Below are 23,814 nucleotides of genomic sequence, written 5' to 3'. Positions count from 1 at the left end.
GTGGAAAAAAAAAACAGAAGCCAAAGAGAAAGTATGAACGTAAACACAGAGAACAGAGAACAACAGAGATGGAAGGGACCTTATTTCATTTATTTTGGTTTTGTTTTGTTTTGAAGCGATGCTGGGCGGCTTGCAGGATGAAAGCCTCAAAAATGTAGCTGTGTGCTCATAAACATTCATCTCCATGGAAATCTTTAGTGAAACGCAAAAGATTTATATGCTCTGAAGAGATAACAGACCTTGGAGGTCCTCTAGTCCAGCCCCTTACTCCAGCAAAAGACACTCGGCCATTTCAGTCAAATGGCTGTCCATGCTCTTCTTAAAAACTTCCAATGTTGGAGCATCCACAGTATCCACAACTCCTCACTGTTAGGAAGTTTCTCCTTAGTTCTAGGTTGCTTCTCTCCTTGATTAAGAGAATAACGGAGTTGGAAGGGATCTTGGAGGTCTTCTAGTCCAACCCCTTCGCCAAGACAAGAGACCTTATACCAGCCCAGACAAATGGCCCTCCAATCTCTTCTTAAAACCCTCCAGGGATTGAGAACACACAACCTCTGGTGGCCAGCTGTTCCACTGGTTGATTGTTCTCACTGTCAAGAAGTTTCTCCTTAGTTCCAGGTTGCTTCTCCCCTTGATTAGTTTCCATCCTTTCCTTCTTCTTCTGCCTTCAGGTGCTTTGGAGAACTGTGGACCCCCTCCTCTTTACGATAGCCCCTCCAATACTTGGAGACTGCTATCATGTTACTCTAGTCCAGGGGTGTCTAACTCAAGGCCCGGGGGCCGGATCTGGCCCGCGGGCCAGCCATGGAAAAAGTGAAGGGCTGGCCCACAGTGACTCTGCCAGCGAAAATGGAGCTTGGGAGCCCATTTTCATTGGCAGAGCCCTCGAGTTGCCACAGGCACCCCTGACACGAGTGATGTTCAGCTGGCCATGGCCCCCCCTGGCCCTCCTGGCCCCTAAGGTCAAACACAACCCCTGATGCGCCCTCAATGACATCGAGTTTGACCCCCCTGCCCTAATCTTCCTTTCATTAAACGAGACACCCCCAGTTCCTGCCACCGTTCTTCATACGTTTTAGCCTCAAGTTCCTTAATTGTCGTTGTTGCCCTTCTCTGCGCTCTTTCCAGATAATTAAAATAAAGTAAATCAAATAAAATAATAAAACACAAAAATAAAATGATAAAATAAAACGATAAAATAACATAAAGAAATCAAATCAAATGAATAGCTGAATTTTTGTGACTCTTTTGCTTTTTCCTCAAAGTTAAGCTTAAAGGTAAAGGTTCCCGTCGCACATGTGTGCTAGTCGTTCCTGACTCTAGGGGGCTGTGCTCATCTCTGTTTCAAAGCCGAAGAGCCAGCGCTGTCTGAAGACGTCTCCGTGGTCCATGTGGCTGGCATGACTCAACTCCCGAAGGCGCATGGAATGCTGTTTCCTTCCCACCAAAGGTGGCTCCTATTTTTCTACTTGCATTTTTTACGTGCTTTCGAACTGCTAGGTTGGCAGAAGCTGGGACAAGTAACAGGAGCTCACTCCGTTATGCAGTGCTAGGGATTCGAACCACCGAATGGCCGACCTTTCTGATCAAAAGGTCTGAGCATCTTAGCCACTGAGCTACCATGTCTCTTCTAAGTTAAGCTTACAGACCCCCAAAATGAGGGGTCCTGCCTTCATCGCTCTCCTTTACCCCCTTAAACTGCCTTTAAGGTTTAAAAAAAAGCAGGTTTGGGCAGGAGACCCCTCCCAAAACTTCAACCAGACCTCCCCCTGGGGTCTCTGGAGCCACCCAACAAGCCTGTTTAACACCTTTGGGCAAATGCCAGTTTATTCCCATGCCAGCCTCCTTTTCCAGCAGCCACCCCCATGCCAAGCAATGGGAAAGCCACATTGATGCCCTTTTAAAATGCCCGTAAATGGAACAATAAACGAAAGGAAGCCATGAAAGCACCGAGAGAATTTGCTCGCCTGGCACTCAACCCAGAGCAAACAGGTTGGCATTGCCCGAAATAGATCTGTTTTCCGTGTAAGCGAACGGAGCATCAAGAGACGCTCAACCCGTGTTGGGGAGGATTCATAAAAATAATCCTCCTCCTCCTCCGTCTGCAAAGTATTGGGAGGTTTCCCAGAAATGCAGCCTCTCTGCTCAAACAATTTCTTTCATTTTATTTTTGGTTGGCTTGAGGCAGGTCATCCTACAATGAAGACCCAAAGGTCTTTGGTGCCCTCTGAGCTGGTTGATTTCTTGCAGACGTTTCATGAACCAACAAGGTGATGTTATCCGTGCTAGAAGGAAGTGGGGTTTACAGAGAGGAGGAAGAGGAGGAGGAGGACTGTGGATTCCTCGGTGCTCTCTGAGTTTGTTGGTTTTCCTGCAGACATCTCATGACCCAACTAGGGAACCTTATTAGTACTAGAAAGGAAAAGGAGGAGGAGGACTGTGGATGCTCTCTGAGCTGGGTATTTTCTCGTAGGCATCTCATGACCCAACTAGGGAACACCATCAGTACTGAAGGGAAGGGAGTTTGTGGAGAGGAAGAGGAGGATGGCAACCGTGAGATCCTTGCTGCTCTCAACTTCCTGCCCTTCCAATTTTTCCAATTTGTTCTGACTTCTTCAGAAACCTTGAAATGGATGCGTCAGAGTTGGGGTCCTCGTTTCCCCCCAGGCCTGAAAAACCAGCTCCTAACCTGCCATCAGATCTGTGCGGATGCTGTTTGGGTCTCCTCTACCGCTGCCTTCCATCACTCTGGTTGTGTGTGTGTTGTTTTAATGATATTTTTATTGTTTTATATCATGAATTCCATTTCCATTTTTATATTGACCTGCGTGTTTTCTAGGTGTCCAAAGTGTCAAAATATAAACATCATAAGCAGATATGTGATAATATCAATCGTGATTGAAAAATATACTATCTTCCATTGTGATATCAATTAAATAACCATCCATTTCTACATGGATCGGTGTGTTTTCTAGATGTTCAAAGTTTTAAAATATAAACATCATCATCATAATCTTTATAGTCATGTACATGTAAACATATATATATATGGTAATATCAATCGTTATTGAAAAGTCTACTAATCTTCCATTATAATTCTATAACCATTAATTTTAATGGTAAACTAATCAGTTTTTATTTCTCTTGTAGTCCCTATTTCACGTAAATCCTCTCCTCTAACCTCTGTATGTGTCAAGGAACCATTTGTAAAAAAGTTCCCGTATCACAAAATATTCCGAATCTTCTTTTTCTTTGATTTTTAGAGTTAACCCATCAATTTCTGCCCAGATTCCAGATTTTGTTTGATCATATGGTCCATTTGGAGGGTTTTCTACATTTTTCCAGTTGTGCTTAAAGACTCACAATTGTAAGAGCTGCAGCGCTCAAGAGCCTGGAGTTTGTGCAAACAACTTTGTGATCGGGTACACTCGTCCTTCTGGGCCCTTTGGTGTTCACACCGGGTGCAAAATGAGTGTTTCTTGCACCAAACTCCACCCGTCCCAGAAAAGAGAATAACCCTTATAGATCGTTTCCCCGCTTAATGACCTCAAAAGGGGGACCGGAACTTCCCTTGCTAAGCCAGGCGGTTGTTAAGTGAGCCACGCCCCCATTTTATGACCTCCTATGCCGTGGTTGTTAAGCAAATTGTTGCCGTTATAAAGAGAATTATTTGGCGGTTCAGCCAATCTGGTTTCCACGTGGACTTTGCTTGCAAGAAGGTCGCAAAAGGGGATTGTGTGACACCCCCCAACCATCATAAATAAGATTTGGTTGCGAAGCGTCTGAATTACGATGACATGACCGTGGGGGATGCTGCGATGGTCGTAAGCATGAGGACTGGTCGTAAGTCACTTTTTCCAGCGCTGTTGTAACTAATGAAATGTCTCTCAAGGATCGGTTGTAAGTCGAGGACTTGCCTGGGAGGCATTGGCTCCAGCTGGTGCTTCTAGGCAGCCTTCCTAAGTGGCCGAAGATGCTTCTACCCATGTTATGGATTTCTGGGAGCCTCAGATTGTGGTCCAGGATCCCCCAAATCTTCAACATGCTCCTTGGCAGAGATTCCCCTGGGATTCCAGGCGCCAGATTCCTGCAGGGTCCGTCCTGCCCCTCCTCCCACCGCGAAGCTCTGACTTTGCCAGAACAAACTTCATAAAAGTCTGGTGAAGGCTTCCAGCATCGGTAAACCAGGCGTGGATCAAGAGCCGTGGTGGCCCAGTGGTTAGGATGCAGCATTGCAGGCGGACTCTGCCCACTGCCAGCGGTTCGATCCTCAGCCTTCCGTCTTTCCAAAGTGGGTAAAATGAGGATTGTTGGGGGCAAGAGGCTGACTCTGTAAACTACTCAGAGAGGGCTGTAAAGACTGCGAAGTGGGATTTAAGTCTAAGTACTCTTCCTTCCTTCCTTCCTTTTTTCCTCCCTCCTTCCCTCCCTCCCTCCATTCCTTCCCACCTTTCCTTTCCTTTTCTTCCTTCCTGATAAGAGCTGAGGTGGTGCAGTGGTTAGAGCGCAGTACGGCAGGCCACTTCAGCTGACTTCTGGCTGCAGTTCGGCAGTTCAAATCTCACCAGGCTCAAGGCTGACTCAGCCTCCCATCGTTCCGAGGTGGGTCAAAGTGGTATATAAGTCTAAGTGCTATTGTCTTTCCTTCCTTCTTCTCTCCCTCCCTCTCCCTCCTCATTTACAATAATACAATACAATGGTAGAGTTGGAAGGGACCTTGGAGGTCTTCTAGTCCATCCCCCTGCCTAGGCAGGAAACCCTATACCGTTTCAGACAAATGGCTATCCAACATCTTCTTAAAGGCTTCCAGTGTTGGGGCATTCACAACTTCTGGAGGTAATTTCTGTTCCACAGATTCATTGTTCTGACTGTCAGGAAGTTTCTCCTCAGTTCTAAGTTGCTTCTCTCCTTGATTAGTTTCCACCCATTGCTTCTTGTTCTACCCTCAGGTGCTTTGTAGAATAGTTTGACTCCCTCTTCTTTGGGGCAACCCCTGAGATATTGGAAGACTGCTATCATGTCTCCCCTGGTCCTTCTCTTCATTAAACTAGACATGCCCAGTTCCTGCAACCGTTCTTCCTATGTTTTATCCTCCAGTCCCCTAATCCTCTTGGTTGCTCTTCTCTGCACTCTTTCTATTTGTCCTTCATACCTCCCTCCTCCCTCCTTCCTATTCTCAGCTTCCTTCCTTCCCTCCCTCGTGGTTAGAACCTAGTATTGCAGCTAACTTTGCTCACTGTTCAAGGTTGACTCAGCTTTCCTTCCTTCTGAGGTGAGTCAAATGAAGACCCAGATTTTGGGGGGCAAGAGGCTGACTCTAAACCGCTTAGAGAGGGCTGTAAAGCACTGTGAAGCGGTATATAAGTCTAAGCTCCCGTTACTGAACCAGTAGTGAAGAAAATAGGATACCATTACTGCCTCCTAGTCCAACCCCATCCCCCCTGCTTATTCTGGTCTGTTCTAATTTCTGTTTCCTATTTTGCATCTGATTCTGTGTTCTGCTCTTTTGTCTATGGTTTGATCTGTTCTGTTCTTCTTCGAATGTTTCAAAAGGCCTTTCTCCTTCCTCAAAAGAGAAAAGAACCCTGAATGACACCTTCCTTCCTTTCTGTTTATTTCTTCCTTCCTTCCTTCCTTCCTCTTTATTTCTTCCTTCCTCTTTATTTCTTTCTTCCTTTATCTTCCTTCCTTCCTTCCTTTTTCTCCTTTCCACAACCCAACATTTGCACTGCGTGTGCAAGCAGGCACTTGTGTCAGGCCTCCCGTTGCTCACTTGGGAATGAGTGGGACCAAAACGCTCCAAAGGGAACACAGCATCCCTTGCGCACCAAGGAGGCCGTACACCCAGGATATTCCTGCCTTGCTCCGGGTGTAACCCTGGTGGCCGTGGAGAGATCTGGCACATTCGCTTGACCAAGAAGCATCCCAGCCGCTGCAGGTGGGACTTCCCTGCCTCTCCTCCCTGCCCTCGTCCTCTCTCGCCTCTTAAAACCCTTTGCAAAACAAAAAAACAACAACCTCTCTCCCTGGGCTATTTGGGGAAAGTGCCTGGATATTTAAGAAGTGTGTCCTTTGCAAAGCAATCAGCTAAAAAAGCCAGGAGCCAAGGCAAACGGATGAGAAAATGGGCTGGCCGGGCTCCAGGATCCTCCGGGGTGGGGGGGAGTCTTGTCAGGACAGGAGACACGGGGAGGTTTTCGGGGTGCAAAGCCAGCCTGGCATCACCCTCACCTTCTTGGTGGCTTGGCTGACCTTGGCAGAGGTTGCAGGGAGCGGGGGGGGGGGTGTCATCGGATTTAAATTCCCCTTTCTTTCACAATTCCCTAAATTGCAGAAGTTTTCCTCCACTAAGCAACTCTTTCCTGGGTGCCTTTCATTTTCATTTTCATTTCATTTTATTACTTTACTTTATTTTTTATTTTATTATTTTATTTCACTTCATCTTATTTCATTTCATTTTATTTCATTTCATTTTATTTCACTTCATTTCATTAATTATTTTATTTAATTATTTTGTTTATTTCATTTCATTTATCTCATTTTATTTTTTTATTTCATATTTCATTTCTTTATTTGTTTTATTTCATTATTTTATTTTATTTTACTATTTTATTATATTTTTATTTCATTTTATTTTTTATTATTTTAAAAAAATATTATTTTATTACTTATTTTATTCTGCATATGTGTAGGGCTAGATGGAGGAGGAGGAGGAGGAGGAGGAGGAGGAGGAGGAGGAGGAGGAGGAGAAGAAGAAGAAGAAGAAGAAGAAGAAGAAGAAGAAGAAGAAGAAGAAGAAGAAGAAGAAGAAGAAGAAGAAGACGACTAGTGCTCTCCAAGCTCACATTTTCTTGCAGACATTTAAATACCCATCTAGGTAACATCATCAGTGCTGATGGGTTGACCTAATTTATGTATTGAAACATCTGCAAGAAAACAACCAAGTTCAGAGAGCACCAAGGACTGCAAACGGCTGTTTTTCAGCAAAAACGTGGCAAAATGCCTTCAGATGCCATAGGATGCAGCACACAGCCATAAGTGCGGGTCAGTTGCCCTGTGTCTAAGACTCGGACAGATGACCACTAAGTATCCCCCAGGTAGATCCTTGGGAACCTCTTATAGTCCCTACCTGTAGCAAAGTCCTCCCAGTTTTTCCACAGAATTAGGAAATTAGAATTAGCTTTGAAGATTTCCAGATGCAAATACCAGTGTGTGTGTGTGTTTGTGTGTGCTTTTAAAAGAATGCTAAAATGGCTGGGCAGAACAAAATGTGGCGCATTTGATCTCATGGACCCAGACCGAGACCCATAAATCTCTAGAAATGCGCAGAAGAAATCTTTGCATCCTTCCTGAAGATTCTTTCCTGCTTTTTCTTCCAAGAAACTATTTTTAAACGTCCCCATTTCAAAAGGCTGCTGGGGGATGTCAGTGTCTGTGTGTGTGTGTGTGTGTGTGTGTGTGTGTGTAAATTGAATTTTAAATGGGTGTGCAGCCTGCCTGGACAGACCCAGGGTAGCCAAGCCCCAAAGTGCAAATTTACGGCTAGTCCTCGACCTTATGACCATAGTCGGCACCAGAATTTCCATGGCTGAGCACGGTGGTTCTTAAGTGAGTCGCGCTTGATTTTGCAACTCACTGAACTGGGTTTGTTATCTTCTTCCTTAGCCATGACTCGCTCACAAGCAGGCACACAACACTACAGGTAGTCCCTGACCTACGATGCTTCGTTTAGTGACCATTCAAAAATACGACAGCGTTGGGAGAAAATAAAGGACTTATGACCACTTTTCATACTTAGGACCATGGCAGCATCTCGTGATTGCAGTTCAGAGCCTTGCATTTGGATATACAGGCAGTCCTTGACTTACAATAGTTCATTTAGCGACCGTTTGAAGTTACAATGGCACTGAAATTTCTTTCCCCCACACTTATGACCCCAAGGTCACGAGATCAAAATAGAGACGTTTGGCAATTGAGTCGTATTTATGAAGGCTGCAGCGTCCCGGGGCCACGTGGTCTCCTTTTGCGACCTTCTGAAAAGCAAAGTCACTGGGGAACCCGGATTCACTTAACGACCGTGTTACCTACTTAGCAGCTGCAGAGATACGCTTAATAACTGTGGCAAGAAAGGTCGTGAAACGGGGCAAAACTCATTAAACAAAAAAGATGAGATGAGTTGCTATAAGACGTAAGACAAGATATAAGATGAGATGAGATAAGATAAAATAAGATGATAAAAGAAGAAAAAGAAAAGGGAAAGGAAAGGAGGAAGGAAGGAGAGACAGATGGAAGGGAAAGGGAGGAAGGGAAGGAAAGGATGAATGAATGAAGAGGAAGGGTAAGGAAAGATGATAAGGAGATGAGATATAAGATATAAAAGTAAGATAAGATTTCAAGACAAAATAACGTTTATTGTCATTTTTTTTACTGTGAGCACATTGGCCCACATTAAAAATGAAATTCTGTTGGGTATATATATATATATACCCATAACTCATTCTCATTCACAGCACACTGTACACATGCTACACACATTCTCTTCTCTTCTCTCTTCTCCTCTTTTCTCTTGTCTTATACCTTATCAATATTAACCACTGCCCCTTTCGAATACATGGTGGAAAGAGGAAACTTGAGAGGGTCACGAGGGCGATGCTTCACGGAACAAAATCTGGACGTTGTGCCTTCGGATTCAGCATCTCGCACTTTAAGTAACAGTCACAGAGTTGGAAGGGACCTCGGAGGTCATCTAGTCCAACCCCCTGCTCACGCAGGAAACCTGCACTAGGGATTCGAACCGCCGAACTGCCGACCTTTCTAATCGACAAGCTCAGTGTCTTAGCCACCAAGCCAGGCTGTCTCGTCTCATCTGGGCTTCTCTTAAGAAGCCTCTCGCTTAGCTGCGGTGGAAGTGCTGGGCCGGGTCGTCGTCGTAAGTTGAGGACTCCCTCCGTAGGCCCAGCGATGTCACCCCGTTTAACCTGCACTTATCTCTCCAACCTTTACATCAATGCTGGCTCCCTGCCTCCCCTCCCTCCCTCCCTCCCTCCCTCCTGGAACAGATCCGCTGGCAAACAACGCCGAATAAGCAAAGTGGAGCGGGTGAGATCAGCTTACATCCTCCGGTACTTCGCCGTAATGAGCTGGCTCCCATCCCGCCCTCTTGGTCTCCTTCGCCTGGGTTGGACCAGCCTGTGCTGCATGGTTGAGGTCCTTCAAGGTAGGACCTCCCAGGTGAAGGACTCGGATGCTCCCCCACCGTGTGAGTCTGTGCATGCGTGTGTGCATGGATGACAAATTCTCCACGGCCTTCTCGCCGCGGGACAAAAGTAGCACCGACATCAAAGAATAGAACCGTGAGAGAAAGGATGCCGAAGGAGGGACAGAATGAATTAATGCGAATTAAAATAGACTTTGCATTTTAAATAGTTTTATTCCATTTTAAATAATTGAACAGAATACTTAAAACTGCCCCGAGGTGAGTTTTTCTTGCGGCGAGTTGACCGTGGTGAGCCGGCTGTGATGAGTTGGCTGTTGTGAGTTGGCCGTTGCGAGGTGTCCCATATAACATAAAATATCTACGATATACAACAACAACAACACACACACACACACACACCCGGGTGGAATCGTTTGCAACTCATTGGGGTGCAGAAGACCCTAAGGGGGGGCCATCAATCCAAAGTCCCCAAGGGGCTTTTTTCCCAAGAGGCAATTGGACTTTCTTTGGTTTTTTCTTCTGAAGACGTTTCGCTTCTCCTCCAAGAAGCTTCTTCAGCTCTGACTGGATGGCGGTGGACGGAAGGACTGACTCTCCTTGCAGACAAAGCTGGTCATTTGCATCCCTTGAGAGGGTCGTTGGGGCCACTTGGAGGTTTTATCTGTGTCCTCAGGGTCTCCTGAGTGGTGCAAATGGTTCCTGCAGTCTGCAATTTGTCCTCTGGAAATCAGTGGTGGGTTGCAAGTGTTTTTACTACTGGTTTGGATGCGCTCCTGTGCGCACAGCACTTCTGCGCATGCTACTACTTGGTCCAGCTGAACCGGGCCAAACCGGGAGCAACCCACCACTGTTGGAAATCCCTTCCCCCCCCCACCCCATTCCAAGGGCCTTCATCCCAAATTGTGTAGCTAAAAGTCTGTAGCGAAGATTCTCCGCCATCCAGGTGGTGGTTGCCCCAAACATGCTTTTAAAGCTGGAGACTACAGGTGACCCCGAGGACACAGAGAAGCCCCCAAGTGGCCCCCAACGACCCTCTCAAGGGATGCCAATGACCAGCTGTCTGCAAGGAGCATCAATCCTTCCGTCCACCACCATCCAGTCAGAGCGGAAGAAGCTTCTTGGAGGAGAAGCGAAAGGTCTTCAGAAGAAAAACCAGAAATGTAATTATGATGATTGCAGCATCATGGGATCAGCGCTTGAGACCTTCCCAGCCAGCTTCCAACAATCAAAGTCAACGTGTGTGTGTGTGTGTGGAGCTGGACTCACTTAACAACTGAGGATTCACTTAACAACTGATGGAAGTGATGAATAAGAGGGTTGTGAAGCGAACCTGGCTTCCTCATTGACTTTGCTTGTTTGAAGATCGTGAAAGGGGATCATGTGATCCCAAGACTCTGCAACCGTCACTCCCCAAGCGCCTGGATTTTGATCACGTGACTACAGGGAGGCTGCAACGGTCGTAAGTGTGAAGTCACTTGTTTTCATTGACACTGTAGTTTTGAATAGTCACTAAATGAACTAGGGGCACCGCCCCGAGTCCCTTTTTGGGAGAGGGGGCGGTCTAAAAATCTAAGAAATAAATAAATAAATAAATAAATAAATAAATGTAAGTTGAGGACTCTCTGTAAAGCTTGATTTTGGAGATGGGCAAATCTGCCCTATCTCACCCATCTTCCACTGTTTCTCTCTCTATTTCTCTCCCTCTGTTTCTTCCACTGTTTCTCTCTCTATTTCTCTCCCTCTGTTTCTTCCACTGTTTCTCTCTCTATTTCTCTCCCTCTGTTTCTTCCACTGTTTCTCTCTCTATTTCTCTCCCTCTGTTTCTTCCACTGTTTCTCTCTCTATTTCTCTCCCTCTGTTTCTTCCACTGTTTCTCTCTCTATTTCTCTCCCTCTGTTTCTTCCACTGTTTCTCTCTCTATTTCTCTCCCTCTGTTTCTTCCACTGTTTCTCTCTCTATTTCTCTCCCTCTGTTTCTTCCACTGTTTCTCTCTCTATTTCTCTCCCTCTGTTTCTTCCACTGTTTCTCTCTCTATTTCTCTCCCTCTGTTTCTTCCACTGTTTCTCTCTCTATTTCTCTCTCTTTCTCACTCACTCACTTTCTTTCTCTCTTTTTTCTCTCTGTCTCTCTCTGTTTGTCTATTTGCCTCTCTCTCTCCTTCTCTCTGTCTGTCTGTCTGTTTCTTCCACTGTTTCTCTCTCTATTTCTCTCTCTTTCTCACTCACTCACTTTCTTTCTCTCTTTTTTCTCTCTGTCTCTCTCTGTTTGTCTATTTGCCTCTCTCTCTCCTTCTCTCTGTCTGTCTGTCTGTTTCTTCCTCTGTTTCTCTCTCTGTGTTTCTCTCTATTTCTCTCTCTCTCTCTCTTTCTCTGTCTGCCTGTCTCTTTCTCTCTCTCCTTCTCTCTCTTTCTCTCTGTCTGTCTCCCTCTGTGTGTGTTTTTTCCCTCTTCTTTCTCTGTTTCTCTCTCCCTCTCCCCTCTCTTTCCGTCTATCTGTCTCTTTCTCTCTCTTTCTCTCTCTCTCTTTCTTTCTCACTTTGTCTCTGTCTCTCTCTCTCTATCCAGAGCTCCACCCTAGAAGCCAAACAGGTGCAAACTGAACTGGATCTTCCCACTTCACGTGCCCATCTCAAGTGTGTGGACTTTACCACTTCTGGGGCCTGGAGACCTGCCCAGGTAGGGCAAACCTCTCTCTCCGGCTGCCAGAGCCCAGCCAATTTTCTTCCTTGCACTTCCTCGTCCGCCTGGCCCAACCTGTCAGTCAGGTTAACTGGCAGACAGACCTAGGAAGCTTGCAAGGAGCTGGTGCGGCACACCTGAGGCAGGTAAGGGCCGCTGGATCTGTTCTCTTTGAGTCCCCCCCCCTGTGTGTGTGTGTGTGTGTGTGTGTGTGTGTGTTTATGGGGAGGGTGCTACAAGGGAGGAGAGGGGCTAATAAAGTTCACTCGTGGGTCCTTCCCTCTCCCATTTCTGGGGTTGTTAGAGGGGTACAGCAGGAACGGACATGACCCAGTGCATTGATCCAAGCCAGGATAAAAGTCCTAGGACCAGCATGAGATAACTAACCATGTTAATGTTGGTTTGGTGGAATTGTTTTGTTTTAATAGCTAAGAGCAGGTTTTTTTCAACCTTAGCAACTTGAGGTTGGTGGACTTCAACTCCCAGAATTCCCCAGCCAGCCATGACATCACTGGGGCTTGTTTGGCTGGGGAATTCTGGGAGTTGAGTTCTTGGCTGGCTGAGGAATTCTGGGAATTGAAGTCCACCATCTTCAAGCTGCCAAGGCCAAGAAACCTGGCTTAGCATGTTGAGTGTGACCAACTCTTTGTTGGCACTTTGGCTCACGTGGGAGTGCAAACACAGGAAATCACTCATTCAGACCCAAGCGACATGCGAAGGCAGTTTTTGGCTCACACGCCCACAAACCCTGATTTTCTAGTATCTTGTGAATCCAAGCTGGGTAGATACATTATGTTTTGGTTGATCTGTTGACATGACATTCTTAAGCAGGTTTGTGTTTGCAGGGGTTCCAAGAGATTAGGCATTCTGCAAGGCAAATCTTTTAGAGAAATGTTGGTCCAGTGTCTCCGTGTTTATTTCAATGTTCAGAAATAAATGTTCAAAAATAAACCCTTGTGAGAATTGTCCAGGGACGGAAATGGATTAAAAACTCAGCCAAATGAAGCAAAAACAAACAGAAAAATTATTTTGCGGAACTTTCTGATTGAGATGTTGAAGCAGGTGAAATAAAGACCAGCAGATGCTGTCACAGTAGGCTACTTTTGGTTAATATTAACCTCGGTTGGCATCACCATGGGAGATAATAGCCAAGCCAGCAGGAAAGTACTACACTGCTGTGGCTTTACTCACACAACATGCAACCGCAAGCCATACATTCATACAACCTGTTCAGCTAGCTAGCTTCCAGTTAACCCTGGTTAGCTTCTTTGTGGCTTGCAGTGCTGCGCGAATCTTATTACATGCCCAGAATGTGGGTTAATTAAACCCAGGTCTAGGGGGTTGTGTGAATATAGTCTCCCACCATTACTGTGATCAAACAGTCCTCGGCTTACAACAGTTGATTTAGTGACCGTTCAAAGTTACAACTGCGCTGGAAACAGCGACTTAGGACCGTTTTCCGCACTTACGACCATTGTAGCATCCCCTCCCCACCTCCTGGCCCTTGTCTTCTTTTTCTGAACAGAGGGTTGCGTTCTCACACAGGCGGTCTCCTCTCATTTCAGTTGGAATCAGAAAAAGAACAAGAGCTGGCCGAAATGTCGATCACTCACTGGTTCCTGAGGACTAGAACTGTGATGGCGAATCTATGGCATGTGGGCCACAGGGGACACGCAGAGCCCTCTCAGTTCCACCACGCATGCGCACATGCCTCCCGCCGGGCCAGATGACTTTGGGGTCTCTGCCGTGCATGCGTGGGGGGGGGCTGTGGGGTGTGTGCCCCCTCCTGCAGCCCATTTTTGCTCCCGTGAGGCTCCCGTGAGGCCTACTTGGCCCAAAACGGGGCATGGGGGGAGGGTGTTGTGTGCGCAGGGTCAGGGGGCGGAGGGAAAGCGGTGGGGGAGAGGTTGCATGCGCATGTGTGGGAGAGCATGAGGGTTGTGTGTGCATGCACAGGGGGGTGCGGTGCATGGGTTTGTCACATGCGCCTTGCATTATGGGTGTGGGTGCGTGTGTGCGCTTTCGGCATGCAACAACAAAAGGGTTAGCCATCATTGGCTAGGAACTCAAAAGTCGAATTCTCCACTATGGGAGTCCTCCCTAGCCTTTCCGTGCAGCCTCCTCCAGGGACGGCCTTTCTACAATTCGCACCAAGGGCTGGGAGTTGGGATTAACTCTGTCTGGGGGCAGCAGCTTTGGAAAGACACTTCTAGGCAAATCGGGCTTCACAATCACACGTGACAAAACAAAAAAGAGGGGGTGTCAGATACTGAGGATTTAATAGCTGCCAGCTGATGTAAGGTTGTAATCTGTAAACTGATGCAATGTGATGTCTATATATATAGGTGGCCATTAGAGGGCGTTTCTCTCTCTCGTCATGTATCTCATTTCTCTCCTTGTGTCTGTAGCTGAGTGGTAAGGGATTTATCTACCGTGTGTATGTCTGTATATATGTATATATAAACCTCTATTAATTGTCTTAAGGCTCTGTGTGCTGTGTGCTCTGTTTTGCTCCGGGGTTTCTCTCATAATACTAGTCACACTTCCAAACCTCTGACGGGGGGGGGGGGGGGGGGTTTCAAGCTATTCTCCTAAAGCCCCTGAAGGCAGGACAAGAAGCAACAGATGGAAACTGACCAAGGAGAGAAGCAACCTGGAATTAAGGAGAAACTTCCTAACAGTGAGGACAATTAACCCGTGGAACTGCTTGCTACCAGAAGCTGTGAATGTTCCATCCCTGGAGGTTTTTAGGAAAAGATTGGACAGCCATTTGTCTGAGTTGGTGTAGGGTCTTCTGCTTGAGCAGGGGGTTGGACTAGAAGACCTCCAAGGTCCCTTCCAGCTCTGTGATTCTCTTATTCTGAAGTAGCTGATGACATCAGTGCCAAATGAACTAAAACAACCAGGCTGTTTTGCTTCGGGAACATTGTGTATGCCTGTGTTTGTGTGTGTGTGTTGCAATCTGATCTCGAGGCTCTCCAACGCAGGAATTTCAATGAAGAGGAGGATGGCTTTATGTAAATACATTAAAAATTAAAAAAAAAAAACCTGGCTCCCAACCGCGGGAATTCGGAGGCCACACAGATTAAGTGCATCTCTTCATCTGATAAATTGTGTTCTTTTTTCCCATTACGGGAAATTGGAGCTCTTCCAGGCGGAGTCCTCTTTCAAATTCGCTGGCTGTCAGTTCCTTTTTGTGCGTGCGCTTTAAAAAGTTGGGTTAAAAGAAAAAGGAGCTGCTGAGGATGACCAGCCACCACAGGATAGTAGAGGGCACATAAGAACATCCGTTTTTTTCTGGACGGTCGGCGGCCAAACAGAACAAGGCCCCTGGACAAGATTTGGACAGGTTTTGGCTGGACAAGACAGTAATGAGCTGACGGCGAGAATGGTTAATTGGCTGCGGAAGGAAGCTTTCCGAGAAATGCACCCAAATTGCATGAGTGATCTCACCAGCAGTGGGAAAACCAACTTTCTCTCTCCAGCCTTCAATTAATCCTCCCCAAGGCCCTCAGTTTGCATGCACGAACTCTCAACTAAATATTATTATTATAAAATAATAATAATAATAATAATAATAATAATAATAATAATAATAATAATAATAAGTAGTAGTAGTAGTAGTAGTAGTAGTAGTAGTAGTAGTAGTAGTAGTAGTAATAGTAGGACATGGATGATTTGAAGCTGTTTGGTAAAACAAAAGCTGAACTGAGTTTATTAATTGAAAGCACAAAAGAATTTAGCCAAGACATTGGTATGCAGTTTGGAATTGACAAATGTGCAACAATGGCAACCAAGGCAGGCAAGGTTCTAGAAGATGATGGAATACAACTTGAGAATGAAGAAGTGATAAAGGCAGTAAAACCAGAAGAAGGCTACAAGTACTGGGGGATTTTAGAAGCCTCTGACTTAATGCATAATAAAGTCAAGGAATTAATCTCAGCCAAGTACATTCGATGAATTCGCAAGACATTAAAGTGCAAACTGAGTGGAGGAAACATCATAAAAGCCATAAATACCTGGGCTATACCTGTAATTCGATACTCTGCAGGAATAATTGACTGGACCCAGATGGAGTTGGACAATTTGGACAGAAAAACAAGGAAACTCATGACAATGAATTATGCTTTGCATCCTAAAAGTGATGTTGACCGATTGTATCTACCAAGAGCAGAGGGTGGTCGAGGACTCCTACAAGTAAAGCAGACTGTGGAAGAAGAAAGACACAGCTTGAATGATTACATCCAGAAAAGTGAAGAACCAATGATTAAGGAAGTAAATAAAGGAGGCCTTTTGAAGACAACTAAGTTAAAAGCTGAATATAAGAAAGAAGTAATTGAGAAACAAGCTGAAAATTGGCAAAGCTATGCATGGCCAATACTTGAAAAGTATTGAAGGCAAAGCTGACCAAAAACTAACTTGGAACTGGTTAAGATCAGGAGTACTGAAAAAAGAAACAGAAGGCTTTATTTTGGCAGCTCAAGAACAATCCATAGCCACAAACTGCATGAAGGCAAAAATTCAACATGTTACCACCAACAGCAAATGTCGCCTCTGTAATGAGAAAGATGAGACAGTCGACCACTTGATCAGCGGGTGCAGCAAAATTTCACAAACTGACTACCTACAACGCCATGACTGCGTTGCTAAGATCATTCACTGGAAATTGTGCCAAAAGTTTGGATTTGAGTACAGCAAAAACCACTGAGACCATCAGGTTGAGAAGGTTTGGCCTACAACACACCTGACATAACAATAATTGAAAAGAAAAAAGTTTGGTTCATTGACATTGCAATACCTGGTGATGTGCGAATTGAAGATAAGCAGCAAGAGAAAATTACAAAGTACTGAGACTTGCAAATTGAAGTTGAGCGACTATGGAAAAAGAAATCGAGTGTTCTCCCAATTGTAATTGGAGCCCTTGGAGCAATACCTAAAGGGCTACCTGCTCGCTATTTGGAAATTCTAAATTTACCTGACTTGAACATTCTGACTCTACAAAAAAACCACCCTACTTGGAACAACTTATATCCTCCGACGTTACCTTAACAGTTCCTAGGTCCTTGGTTAGGACTCGAGCCCCAAAGGCTGTGAATCTCATCAAAGATTAACCACATAATAATAGGAAGAGGAGGAGGAGGAGGAGGAGGAGGAGGAGGAGGAGGAGGAGGAGGAGGAGGAGGAGGAAGAAGAAATTGCAGCTTCCTGCAACAACACCAATGGAATTGCAAAAAACTGTGCTACTAGGAATATCCTATATTTTAAGAAGGTACTTGGTTGATACATAGGATGCTGGCAGCAACCCGTATCAACCATCAGTGCCAGTCAATGATATTTGTGATACATGTTTAAATGTTCAGTTGACTGAGTTTCATGTTTAATGAATAAAGGAGACAACAACAACAACAACAACAGAGTTGGAAGAATAGAATGGAATGGAATGGAATGGAATTGATATTGGAATATAGAATAGAATAGAATAGAATAGAATAGAATAGAATAGAATAGAATGGATTTTCCACCTAGGAGCAGCAGGGCTTAGCAATGGAGTTGCCAATCTCAACCATGGTCATTGGCCAGCTGACTTTAGACTTCTTTTAAGGCCGTTTTTTGCCCTCCTGAGGCTTCTTTGAAGTCTCCGGAGCATGAAAAAGCGGTCCTATGGGCAAACAGGAAGTTCGGGGACAGACTTCCAGTTTGCTCATAGGGATGTTTTTCGCCCTACGGAGTCTTCAGGATGCTTCCCTAAAGGCTCCGGAAGGTGAAAAGGGCCCTACGGAGAAATCAGAAGTCACCATTTCCAAATTTCTGGGTTCCCCGTAGGTCCAGTTTTCGCCCTCGGGAGTGGTGGTGGTTCAGGGAAGCTCTCTGATTGCATGCGCATGCATGTGGGGGTGGGTGGGCACGCATGCATGCTGGGGTTCCATGCATAGCATAATGGATGTGGCACACCAGCACACGACATCCCCCCCCCGTGCTCCTCCCACTTTTGGCACTCGATCCAAAAATGGTTAGCCATCCCTGCCCTAGAAGACAGGCTCAAGATCCAGATGGATCTTGATAGACTTGAACCCTGGGCTCTATCAAACAAAACAAAATTCAACGTAGAGAAAAGTCAAGTCTTACACTTAGGCAAGAAAAACCAAAAGTCCACCTACAGACTGGGTGAAACCAGCTTAATAGCAGTGACTGTCAGAGGGATCTTGGAGTCTTAGTGGACAACCAGCTAAATAGGAGCCAGCAGTGTGTGGCGACAGCCAAAAAAGCCAATGCAATCCTAAATTGCATTAACAGAGGGATTCAATCAAGATCAAGGGAGGTACTGATACCCTTCTATAAAGCCTTAGTAAGTCCACACCTAGAATCCTGCATCCAGTTTTGGTCACCACTCTATAAAAAAGGTGCGGAGACTCTAGAAAGAGTGCAGAGAAGAGCAACCAGGATGATTAGGGGACTAGAGGCCAAAACATATGAAGAACGGTTGCAGGAACTGGGCTTGGCTAGTCTAGGGAAGAGAAGGACCAGGGGGGACATGAGAGCATCTTCCAATATTTGAGGGGCTGCCCCAGAGAGGAGGGGGTCAAGCTATTCTCCAAAGCCCCCAAAGGCCAGACAAGGAATAATGGATGGAAACTGATTGTTAGATATTAACATATATCGTAGCAAGTTTCCTCTCTGGTCCGCCGCTACGGCGGGAAACAGGTATCGTTCTGATTGGTCGAGAGGCGTACCCGATTCCTATAAAAGGGGAACCCTCCGGCCACAGAGCAAGCTGGATCACTACTACTACTAATAAAGAGCTGTTAAGTCACTTCATGTCCGCAGTCTGTTCTCTCGTTGCCCGAATCTAACACTGATCAAGGAGAGATTCAACATAGAAATAAGGAGGAACTTCTGACAGTGAGAGCAATCCACCCATGGAACCAAAGTTGCCTTTGGAAGTTATGGGAGTTTCATCACTGGAGGCTTTCAAGAAGAGACTGGACTTCCACCTGTCAGAAATGGTGTAGGGTCTCCTGCTTGGGCAGAGGTTGGACTAGATGACCTACAAGGTCCCTTCCAACTCTATTAATCTGAATCTGATTAGGAAGTTGGAGGCTCAAACCTATGAAGAATGGTTGCAGGAACTGCGCATGGGTGGTCTAGTGAAGAGAAGGACCAGGGGAGACAGGAGAGCATCTTCCAATATTTGAGGGGCTGCCCCAGAGAGGAGGAGGGGGGTTAGTGACTATTGTCCAAAGCCCCTGAAGGCCAGAGAAGGAACAATGGATGGAACCTGACCAAGGATAGATTCAACCTGGAAATAAGGAGGAATTTCCTGACAGGGAGAGCAATCAAGTGTAGAAACAGGAAGCTCTGGACTAAAGACATAGTCGAAGAAGACAAGATGGCAGCCCCAACCGAGTGATTGAAACTCCACCTCTTTAAGAGGGGAGTTTGACCACCTGGTTGCATCTGCCATCTTGAAGTTAAGCCCACCCATCCTAACCTCCTATCTGATGCAACTGGTAAAGGGGGGGAAGGTGGCCGTCAATGTAATCCTGCATTGCTTTTGTCTTAAGGTAGTCGGCCAGAGGAACCCACTGCGAGGTCCAGGCATCGGACGTAGGGAAAGAGATGGAAGAGAAGGGCGGAGGCTCTTTGCGCAGGGCCGAAGTTTCTCCCCAACCCAAGGCCACCTTCGCCACACAATCGCCGTCCAACTCCAGGACCCTCCTGTACCCCCAACGTCACGCCGATTTATATGACTCCAGGAAGTATTTTGTGACAAGGGTGAGTTGACTCAGCCGCTTTGGGAGGGGGTCTCCACGGGGTTGGCAAGGGTGGCCATGACAGACCCCTCACTCTGGTGGCTTCTTGAGCAATCACCGAAGATCTTCCTTAGCTCAGCAAGGGACAGGATGTGTATCTGAAAACTTGTGTTAATGCCACTTTATAAGGTCTTGGTGAGGCCACACCTGGAATCCTGCATCCAATCTTGGTCACCACGATGTAAAAAAGATGTGGAGACTCTAGAAAGAGTGCAGAGAAGAGCAACAAAGGTGATTAGGGGACTGGAGACTAAAACATATGAAGAACGGTTGCAGGAACTGGGTAAGTCTAGTTTAATAGAAAGAAGGACCAGGGGAGACATGATAGCAGTGTTCCAATATCTCAGGGGTTGCCACAAAGAAGAGGGAATCAAACTATTCTCCAAGGCACCTGAGGGCAGGACAAGCAACTTAGAACTAAGGGGAAATTTCCTGACAGTGAGAACAATTAACCAGTGGAACAGCTTGCCACCCGAAGTTGTGAATGCCCCAACACTGGAAGATTTTAAAAAAGAGACCACATAGCCACTTGTCTGGAATTGTATAACGTCTCCTGCTTGGGTAGGGGATTGGACTGGAAGACCTCCAAGGTCCCTTCCAACTCTGCTCTTCCATGTAAACTCAGATTAAAGCAGGCTAAGCATAATAAGGTCCACCTATTCTCCAAAGCACCTGAAAGCAGGAGAAGAAGCAACAGATGGAAACTCATCAGGGAGAGAAGCAACCTAGAACTAAAGAGGAATTTCCTAATACCATTTATAAGGCCATGGTAAGGCCACACTTGGAATCCTGCATCCAGTTTTGGTTGCCACAATGTAGAAAAGATGTGGAGACTCTAGAAAAAGTGCAGAGAAGAGCAACAAAGATGATTAGGGGACTGGAGACTAAAACATATGAAGAACGGTTGCAGGAACTGGGTATGTTTAGCTTAAGAGAAAGAAGGACCAGGGGAGACAGGATAGCAGTCTTCCAATATCTCAGGGGTTGCCACAAAGAAGAGGGAGTCAAGCTATTCTCCAAGGCACCTGAGGGCAGAACAAGAAGCAATGGGTGGAAACCGATCAAGGAGATATTCAACCTGGGAGAACAGTCAACCCATGGAACAAAAGTTGCCTTCGGAAGTTGTGGGAGCTTCATCCCTGGAGGCTTTCAAGAAGAGACTGGACTGCCATCTGTCAGAAATGGTGTAGGGTCTCCTGCTTGGGTGGGGAGGTTGGACTAGAAGACCTCCAACCCTATTATTCTATGTTTTAACCAAAATAAGATATTTTTTTTACCAGGGGGGTGAATTAGATGGTGCTAATACTACAACCGCCTGAGTCTTAAGCATCTGTCACAGAGCCTGTCAATGCATAGAGGGTGCAGTCATATCCAACCGGAAAGAGTTTACTACCAGTATTTTTAAATTATCTGTTCTCAAAATTGAGAAAAGGGACGCGGTGGCTCTGTGGCTAAGACGCTGAGCTTGTCAATCAGAAAGTTTGGCGGTTCGAATCCCTAGCGCCGCATAACCGAGTGAGCTCCCGTGACTTGTCCCAGCTTCTGCCAACCTAGCACTTCGAAAGCACATAAAAATGCAAGTAGAAAAATAGGAACCCCCTTTGGTGGGAAGGGAACAGCGTTCCATGCGCCTTCGGCATTGAGTCATGCCGGCTACATGACCACGGAGACGTCTTCGGACAGCACTGGCTCTTTGGCTTTGAAACGGAGATGAGCACCGCCCCCTAGAGTCAGGAATGACTAGCAGATATGGGCGAGGGGAACCTTTACCTTTACCTTAACGTTGAGAAGAGGAGAGGTGGACACCTGGCTCCTCTCCCCATCAGTGAGAGACCAGCCACCTTCACCAGAGATGGAAGCCTGGAGACCTGGCTGTTCTTCCCAATGGTATTCACCCCACCATGGCAGGTGGTTAGAGACAGGTGGGGACCCCTAGGAGGCTGGAGGGACAGAGGACGGGGCATAGGAGGAATCCAAAATCACATTGTGGCTTTGACCATCTTCTTCTTCCTCCTCTCCATTTTAGCCAGGAGCCTTCGATCAAGCCATGGAGGACCTCAAGACCCAGCTGGCAGCAAACAAGGGAGAAGTGGCTCAGAGCTTCTGGCTACTCACTGAGTAAGCTCTACGGAGGTCTTGTTGTTTCATTTGAACTTTCCTGTGGCTGGTGATTGGAGCTGCTGGCTGGAAAGGGGGAAGCAGAGAGACAAAGAGGAGTAGGTAGAATCATATGTCCATAAACCAAAATAGTAATAATACATTCTGGATTAGTGTGCTTGAAATTGTGATTTTATTTTATTTCAAAATGACCAGTTTAGTTCAATGTAATAGATGCCTTGCAACTGTCTTTCCCAGTACTCTTTTCAAATTTGGATACTGTCCCCTTTGTAAACAAATTACTAGTCTACATAGACAGATTACCTAGCTAGAATCTCTACTCTGTGCTCTCCAAGCAGAAATTGGGTGTCCAATTTGGCCATTCCACTCTATGGAGATGCCACGCTATAAGCCCCCCCCTACCGCAAAGATCCTGCAGGAGAAGAGCAGTCTGGACAACTGTGGGATCTGGCAGGGTGAGAGCTGTGAACCATAAACACAAAGCTTTTACTGTGACCCAGCATAACAGATATAGCGCCCTTGCTGACCCTAATGGGGACACTAAAGAGACAGGTCAAGGTAGTTGTGATAATGATGACTCAAATAAACAGGGGATCGTGGTCCAAAACGAATAACTTACTTCGGAAAGGCAAAATGGGGAACCAGGTATCACACATCAGTCGCACAAGAAGAGCAAGGTATACAAAAAGAGAAGCCACCTTCTGGTTGGTGATTCAATCGTAAGGGATGTAAATTTAGGAAAGAATATGGAGGTTTTAAAAGAGGTCAGGTGTCTGCCAGGTGCTACCGCCAGCAGAGACAAGAGACGTATTCTTAAGATAGTCAAGAATGCAAGTAAGGACTGTGATGTTGATGCTATTATACATCTTGGCACAAATGATCTGTCCCAAAAAGATGTACTTTCTGTGCAGAATGATTTCCAGAACTTGGGGTATGATGATGAGAGGTTAGGTTAGGCTGTGCCTCACGTGCCTCACCTGACTGCACGTCACTGGCTAGAAGTCATAATGTTCCAAGGGAGGTGCATGTTAAATTCCTCAGGAGGACCACAAGGGATGAGGTACTTGGGGCCCAAAGGGAGGGACCACTAAAATATAAAGATGAAGAAATCACGATTCTTAAGCAAATTCCAAAAAAGATAAGAGAGAGAAGGAGGAAGTATTCCTCCTTATCAAAGAAATTATACAATAAAGGAATTTGGTTTAGATGGTTATTGCCAGAGGGAATGTTGATCTTCTGGGAGGGAAATAGGATTAGAATTAATACAGTGCAGGAGGCTGAAGCCTTCATTAAAAAGCATTTCCCCCTCCTAGAGGGCGAACATAGCGAAGGTAGTGAAATGGATAGCAAGGTACAAGACAAGAAGGAAGGGGGGGGGCTGTGGCTCCCTTGGGAGACAGGGAGGAAGGAGCAATATCGGAAAGGCTCCGGTCACAAAAATAAAAGAATTTGAAATAATAGTAATTGTTGATATTCTAGAAAGTGACAAAAGAAAAATGATTGAACACATGGTTGACAATATAGAATAAGACTCTGTTTTCTGCTTACCTTTTATATTTTGTTTTTAAGATTGTAAAAACTGTGAGATTTGGATGGATTTCTATCACTAGTGTGGGAGCTGCCAAAATTTTCTATGTATCCCCTTACCTTTTCCCATAAATGTTTAAAAAACAAAAAACAAAAAAAAACATACGATGAACAGTTGCTGGAACTGGGTGTGTTTAGCTTAAGAGAAAAAAGGACCAGGGGAAACATGATAGCAGTGTTCCAATATCTCAGGGGTTGCCCCAAAGAAGAGGGAGTCAAGCTGTTCTCCAAGGCACCTGAGGGTAGAACAAGAAGCAATGAGTAGAAACTAATCAAGGAGAGAAGCAACTTAGAACTGAGGAGAAATTTCCTGACAGTGAGAACAATTAATCAGTGGAACAGAAATTGCCTCCAGAAGTTGTGGGTTCTCAATCCCTGGTGGGTTTTAAGAAGAGATTGGAGG

The 23,814-nt window shown here is 45.7% G+C and overlaps 1 protein-coding gene across 2 annotated transcripts in view; it reads left to right on the top strand.

The window, feature by feature from the left end:
- Positions 1–11,945: 11,945 nt before the first annotated feature.
- TPRG1 (tumor protein p63 regulated 1) overlaps positions 11,946–23,814 on the top strand; it is a 44,723-nt gene continuing 32,854 nt past the window's right edge. Inside the window, exons 1-3 of one of the 2 annotated variants that reach the window (XM_081956141.1) lie at positions 11,946–12,041; positions 19,458–19,668; positions 21,733–21,824. In XM_081956141.1, coding sequence (XP_081812267.1) covers positions 19,513–19,668; positions 21,733–21,824 — 248 coding nt within the window. In that variant the 5' untranslated portion in view covers positions 11,946–12,041; positions 19,458–19,512. The remainder of the gene's footprint in view (positions 12,042–19,457; positions 19,669–21,732; positions 21,825–23,814) is intronic. The other variant, XM_081956142.1, reaches the window with a different exon arrangement.

This window comes from Natrix helvetica (genome assembly GCF_964273705.1).
Source record: "Natrix helvetica genome assembly, chromosome: 5".
In the NCBI taxonomy this organism is placed as follows: domain Eukaryota; kingdom Metazoa; phylum Chordata; class Lepidosauria; order Squamata; family Natricidae; genus Natrix; species Natrix helvetica.
The sequence above is the reverse complement of the archived record's forward strand: the minus strand, read 5'-3'. Positions and strand labels throughout refer to the sequence as shown.